Below are 7,191 nucleotides of genomic sequence, written 5' to 3' on the forward strand. Positions count from 1 at the left end.
GTCTCATATTCAGTTAACCCTCAACAGCAGCAGGTATGAATGTAGAGCCTGACTGATGATATATGGCTTTGAGGCTGATTCTGATAGCTCTAATTAAAAATACAAAATGAAAGTGTATGGTTAAAAGAAAAAAAAAGTCATTTGCTAATCTGTCAGCATCAGCATTTATTGGAATTGATAAATGAAAATTAAAAAGTGAAAAACAGACGGGATAAATAACCATTAAACCGTGTTACGAGTGTTGATGTGTGTCCACCAGAGGGCACTCTGAAACCAATCCGAGCAGAGGTGGGCGTGTAAATAAATAACTTCACGTAACCAATATGAGTTTTTTTGTGTATGAAAGAGAAAAATATATTGGCCATTGAAATATCATTGGTACGGGTATCAGTAAAAATCATTTGGGCTTCACAAAATTCATGATAATGTCACAAAAATCTCTTTTTGAACGTTATGTTGTGTAAATTTTTTATCGTCTTATTTACACAGATACCAATATCCTGTATGCAATATCTGAAGTAAATCAATATCAACTAACAAAATCAGTCAGGCTCTACTTCAAATTGTAGTGTATAGTAAATGAATCAATGACTATGAAGTAGTCAGTTTACTGTAACATGAACTTAGTGAGTAACTAGAAGTAAAACAATAGCACACGCTTGTAGAAAAAAAAGTTGGATTGACCTTTGTGTAATTTGTGTTTTGTTGTGTCTGAGAATGAAAAGTTAAAATTCATGTTTATGTGTCAAAATCTGTTTGTTTTTATGATTGTATGTCTACGTGTGTGTGTTTAAACCTGTACAACATATAAGAGAAACCAGAAGCAGATGTGAATCTTTTCCGACAGATTGTTTTTGAAGCTCAGTGAAATAATCTAGATGAAAGCCATCTGCTCCCCCATAATTAAAATAATTAGCTGGAATAAATGTAACTCTTTATTTCACTCTGGTTTCCAGTGTTGCACAGCTTCTGGTCTGCAGTGTGAGTGTGCTCACAGGAAGGTCAGGTTTTTCACACATTCCTCTCTCTATTTTCCTTCCCCCATCGCAGTTTGGAGACTCTCAGCAGCTTCGCCTTGTGAGAATTTTGCGCAGCACTGTGATGGTGCGGGTGGGAGGAGGCTGGATGGCGCTGGATGAGTTTCTGGTGAAGAATGACCCCTGTCGAGGTGAGTTCAAAGGTTAACTTTGAGGAGTCACAATCCAATTTTGCTTAAAGGTCAGCTGTTGTACTGACTTTCACTTTCTTTGTTCGCGTGTGATGAAAGAATTTGGTACATCAGGAAGGCGAACACTGCTGATCTCTTCACTAATCTTTTGATTGTATATCACTGTTTTTTACTACCCACACATGGAGGATGATGATGATCTTGATTATGATTATTGTGTATTCAGTGAGGTTAGCTCAGTTATTGAAAGATGAAATGTAACTACTGTACAACACCTATACATAGGCCTGTTTGAAATGGGAATTTGAAGCTTAAAAATAGAAGATATATCACATATATCAATAATTCATGCAATATATTATATTACATTATATCTTTACATAATATACTACAATTCTTTGAGGGTTAAAATGAGTTTATTTTCTTTTGTTCCCACTATCTCAACACTGAATGCCTAGAATGAGATAACACAGTTAAATGATCTGTTTAAATTATATTTCATTTGTAAGGATATTTTTATTAACAGTGCTCCCTACATATATACTTTTATATACCATAATGCGACCCAAATTTAGCCTTGGTACTCCGACATGTTTCTGCTAGCATCTGTATTAATGATCAATTTCTGTTTTTCCCACTAAACCCACCTCCTGCTCAACATGAACATTTCTTCTAGTGCATCACCACGGGAGCAAAATGTTGCGCTCGGAATCAAACTCTTCAATTACTCAGTCTCCTATAGGTTGGCAAATCTCAAACTTTCTCACCTTGCTCCATGAACCCACCAGTGGTATGTGTGTCTGCACATCTGAGCTTGTGTTGGTCCTGGTGTGTGCCGTACTGTAGCTGCGTGTGAGCGCTCAGTGTGAAAGAATGTCATCCTCGGAAACCGGCTCCGCCTGCAATCAGCTGTCATTCAGCTGCGGCTGGTTTTCATGCATGCAGTTGTTTGTGTGAATCACATCACCTTCGATCACTTCAGCACAATGAAACTGGCTCCTTTTACTCGCGCCGCATGTCATTGGGAGCTCTGAGTCAAGCTTCTTTTTACAGTCCAGGGTTCGAGCGGCGCTTATCTGACTGTATTGCCTGGTAATATAGGCTCCTTCATAGGGGAAAATGGTTACATTGCCTCTATGAAACACATGCCACAAAACCGAAGCAGTATTTCTTGCACCGTTTACTTTGTTTGACAGGTTAGCTTAGTGTTTAAAACTGCATGCAGGTCTGTTTGTTTTCAATGTAACCATACTGTTTAGTTTATACACTGTAGTTTAGTTTTACTTGGTTCTATAATTCTTCTTCTTTGGTTTTTGAGAGTGTTTAGGCTCACTTTGATTTATTTTAGTTTTCTCGCTGTCACTTATTCCACTACCGTTGCAACAGGAACTGGACGTCTGTTCAACAGTATGGATGAGATATGAAACTGCATGAGCTGTTTTGTTGTTGAGTCACATCATGGTAACATTTCATTGGTCTGTTCTTTGAAGTCTCCTGGAAATGCTGTGTAGTTCAGTGATGATTATAAGAAAAATACATTGGTAAATTCCCAATTCATTATATTAGCGTGAGAAGCAACAGATTTCTACACAGCCGGGAATACAGCTTAGCATGCAGTGTTGTGCATGACAAGACATGCACAAGTCTGGAGCCACCCCTGATTTCTTTATATTTTGCATCGAAGGATCCAGAATGTTTGGTAAATTTTTGAAAGTGGTCTTGAGCAATAGTTCTTCTGGGTTTCTGGAGGTCTTTCAAAATGTTTCTTTGGACATTGGCTGCGTTTTCACTCATTTTTATTCTGGTCCTTGCACCTGGCCAGCATCAGAGGAATGCTTTTTGTTTGTTAAGCTGATTAACACCGTCCTGTGAATCATTAAAACATAAATCAAGGCACTTTACGCAGTGTTGTCTACACACAACAGACAATCTAGCAAAGAACCAGTTTTAAATGGTATCTTTATGTACTTTGTCACTAAGAGTCTGTTTCAAAAACTCATGTGGCTGTCAGGACGCAATTCTTAAGAAAAGGAAACAGAGAGAAGAGACTGATGTGCACCAAATTATGCAAGAACTGTACTGAAAATAAGTGGCAACATGTCTTAAGGAGTGATAAATTCAAATGTGAAATTTTTGGTTCAAATCATGATCGATATGTGCTGAAGGGGTCAGGAGAGACACAGCAGTGAGTGTCAGTAGCCATCTGTAAAATTTAGTAGGGGTTCTGTCGTGGTTTGGAGCTTCATTTCAGACAGTGGTGTCGGGAATCTTGTCAAAATTGTTGGAATCATGAACAGAAAAAACTACCATTAGATTTGGATCCACATGCAATACCATCTGGAGAGGATCTGACAACAGCTTCACTTAACAGGATGACAATGATCCTGAGCCCACAGTGAAACGCTGTCTGTCATGGATTGGGCTCCCTTGAGCCTGAAGCTCAACATTATTAAAGCCGTGTGCAACAAAATGCAGCCAACATCTAAAAAAGAACTTTGAATATCCTTCAGTAAAATTGGAGAACTATTCCTGAAGACTACTAGGTATAAGAAACTATAAGAAGCCTCTCATAAGTGAGTTCAGACTGTGCTGAAGAATAAAAGCTCATTAGAATTGTTCAGACTTTGCCTTATATACTATTTTCCCATTTAATCTCAGTCTGCATGTTTTAATAAATCTCTGCATCTCTTTCCCATTTTTCTGGCACAATATAAAGAAATGAGGGGATGGGTTGTTAACTCACCATCATCTTAATCACCATTAACACAAAAATAACAGTGACAGGTGTATTCGTGCATCATGGCTCATTTTGAGTGTCTTCTTAGCTAAAGGCAGGACCAATGTGGAGCTGCGAGAGAAGTTCATCCTCCCAGAGGGAACCACTCAAGTGATGGCAAGCTTCCGCTACAGAGGCCGGAGGTCTCGGCCGTCATCTCGAGGAGCTTCTCCCAACAGATCCACCTCCAGTCAGAGCCTCCCCGTCCCCACCAACCCAGCAGCGACCAGCACACCCAAGGTGAGAGGCTACACCTGCCATTGGAGCTGGCTGCTGCCTCATTCTGTCTCACTGTAGATCGTTCACCCCCAACCTCTCCACCACCATCATGATTTTCCTCTCATTTATCTGCTGTTTAATTTGTTTTTTTTAATTACCCTTGCATAATTTGATCATTTTGTTGTTTGATTTCTGTGTTTCTTCCATCCTGTGTTCCTGGTAGTTTTTGAGTTTGTGAATCCATATCTCTGTCTTTTGATTTGCCATTGTTCCCCAGAATCCCCAACACATAACCCGCAATTATGATAAGCCATGGCTTACAAACAGCAAACCCTCCACTCCTCTTAAATCATCAGACTCCTTTGGGAGCCAAGGTTCATCCTCAGAGGTATAGTCATAATACAGCACATGATGTGAAACACTTCAGATATATGACCCAACTGAAATCTATTGAAAAATCTTTTTTTTTTTTTTAAAAAAAAAAGAGGTAAAAAGTGCCTTTGTGTAGATTTACTTCTAACTTCATTGGATGGAAATGAAAATAATTAGATGCAAAATGAGCTTATTAGATTTTATTTGGGTCCATAACCTTTATTTTTTTTAAATAATTGGCTCAATCGCTAACTCTTTTCTTTCCTAACCTTTATTTTTTTTATACCACTACATCATGTACAACTTCATATGTCACCTCTGCATCTCATTAATGTCTAATGACGTATTGCTCTGCTGTACATGAATTCATACTAACTGCATCTGACTGATACACCTCAGTTATGGGGAAAATTATGATTTTACTAAAATGTTTCTTTTTTTTATAAAAATTAAGACTAACTCAATAATATTATTACATATACATACTCAAGACCTTTATTTTTAAAAATTTGGTCCCCTATTTTTTTTACTATTAATTGCCACTGATTACATTTTAATAAAAGTTTTTTCTTTCGCAGAGTAATCCGGTTCAAGGCAGCAAATTGCGTTTGCCTGGGTACCTGTCCGGCAAAGGATTTCAGTCAGGTGAAGAGGGAAGCTTGATCAGCGCTGCTGTACTAAAAGCTCGAAATCAGACAATAGGTGGTGAGTAGAAAGCATCATCTCTGCAACTTTTTCTCCACATCTATCCGTCACATTCACATCTAAATTTGAATTCTTTTTTCAGTGTTTCTTAAAGTGTTTCCCAATTTTATCTCTCTAGAATCGAGAAAAAATTCCAGCCGACCAGGAAGTAAAGCCGGAAGCAGAGGAAGCAGTCGCAGAGGAAGTGACGCCTCCGACTTTGACATCTCAGACATCCAGTCCGTGTGCTCAGATGTTTCCGAGACGGTCGGCGACTCTGCCAGAGCGACGCCTCGCTCCGCATCCCGTCAACACGGAGGGAAACCCTCTAAGATCCCCACACCTCAAAGAAGAATGACCCCTACAAGCAAACTGGCCAAGGGATTGAAGCGATAGACAGTGGCCTTGAAAACAAACAAACAAACAAACAACCCAGGAGCTATTTGCACCCTAAACACATAATGGACACTGGAGATGTGTAACTTAAAGAAAAAAAAAAGAAAAAAGACTGCAAATGTGTCACGTGTTATTTAAATTCTTGCAAAGATGTAAAATATTCTGTTAAGAGGCAATATGGTTTAATATTTTGTGAGAATGGAAAGTCAATGGCCTTGTGTATTTGTTTTTAATGTATTTTATTTTTTGTGAAAATATGTCAAATTGTTTTTATTGTACTTTATTTTTATTTATGCAAATCCTGTAGAGGATTGATGAACACTAGAAAATCTGGGAATGATCAAGCCGAACTAACATTTCTACACTAATGAAGGGCAAAGATGCAGGATAGTGCTCTAAGAGTTACTGAATGTACTATTATTTATGTATGCTTTTGTTTGGAGTAGATGGTGCATTATGGTACCGTTCGACACACTGCGATTATCTATTTAAGTGCTATGTTATACTGCCAACATGCATTTAAAGGGCAATGCAATATATTACAATAAACCCCACTAAGCACTGCAGAAGCCTTCGAAAACCCCTATTTAAGACAAGTAGCAGAAACCTCGTAACCACGACGCTTTTATGTCCCCGTTTGTCAGCAGCTGCAGCCCGTCTTTTGTTTAAACACCTCACAGCAAATGAGTACTCTGACCTCGAAGAGGTAACACTTCATGTAGACATTCTCTGTGCATCCATGTCAATGTATGGTTAATTTCGGTAGAGCTGAAATTGTTACTGTAACATTACTTTGTAATAAACCTGCTTGCAGAAAGCCACCAGAGACTGGTGTGCACCACAGAATCGCCTCTGTCTCCTCTGTCATTTTTAGCTGCGTGGGCAACTTCACAATGGCCCTGTAGCTCTGATGTTGGTCACACCACCAGCCAATCTCTCAATAGCTGTCTGATAGATTTCCCTGAATAGGCTCCAGCCTCCCTGCAACCTTGATTTGGATAAGCGAAAGAGACTGGATGGATATTTTTCTTCATCTCTGTTTGTCAGGTTTTTTTTTACAAAAGCTGGAAAACTTGGGAAATGGGAACTTGTTTTATTAAGTAAAATTTCAAACCAGTTTATGTTCTGTTTTTTTTTTTTTTTCATTTGTTGCAGGTATTTATTGTATGCAATATAATTCAGCAGTGTTTAGGTGCAGTGGTGGGTTAGATTGAAGGTGTGATCTTTTCTACATGGAATGTTTGCAGAGCGTCTTGTGTTTAGCTGTGACATACTGCATCTTTCTCTCAGAGAAACTGATTTTCTGAAGGCAAATCACTAAATGCAACTATTTTTTAGCATAACTGATCAAAACTTTGATCAAAGTTCAAGGACAGGATTATTTTCCAACACTGAAGCATCATTTCAGTAGTTTTAACTTGCATAAAGTATACCTGCACTTCTTCAATGTGGTGACGCAGGGCTGTGCAGTCGTCTTAGGTCTGGCTGGCGTATGAGAAGAGAAGGATCCTCTGGGGACCAAAGGTGGAGTGGAGCTCAGGGGTTCTCAGGGATCCTGTGATTGAATGATCCTCCT

The 7,191-nt window shown here is 38.8% G+C and overlaps 1 protein-coding gene across 11 annotated transcripts in view; it reads left to right on the top strand.

The window, feature by feature from the left end:
• Positions 1–6,461, top strand: part of dst (dystonin) — a 105,438-nt gene extending 98,977 nt beyond the window's left edge. For 8 of the 11 annotated variants that reach the window (XM_039621489.1, XM_039621491.1, XM_039621492.1 and 5 more), the window contains 6 exons: positions 1,051–1,168; positions 1,845–1,910; positions 3,994–4,184; positions 4,441–4,551; positions 5,114–5,240; positions 5,359–6,461. In XM_039621489.1, coding sequence (XP_039477423.1) covers positions 1,051–1,168; positions 1,845–1,910; positions 3,994–4,184; positions 4,441–4,551; positions 5,114–5,240; positions 5,359–5,615 — 870 coding nt within the window. In that variant the 3' untranslated portion in view covers positions 5,616–6,461. The remainder of the gene's footprint in view (positions 1–1,050; positions 1,169–1,844; positions 1,911–3,993; positions 4,185–4,440; positions 4,552–5,113; positions 5,241–5,358) is intronic. The other 3 variants (XM_039621498.1, XM_039621499.1, XM_039621500.1) reach the window with 2 other exon arrangements.
• Positions 6,462–7,191: the final 730 nt, after the last annotated feature.

This window comes from Oreochromis aureus, linkage group 13, assembly GCF_013358895.1.
Source record: "Oreochromis aureus strain Israel breed Guangdong linkage group 13, ZZ_aureus, whole genome shotgun sequence".
In the NCBI taxonomy this organism is placed as follows: Eukaryota; Metazoa; Chordata; class Actinopteri; order Cichliformes; family Cichlidae; genus Oreochromis; species Oreochromis aureus.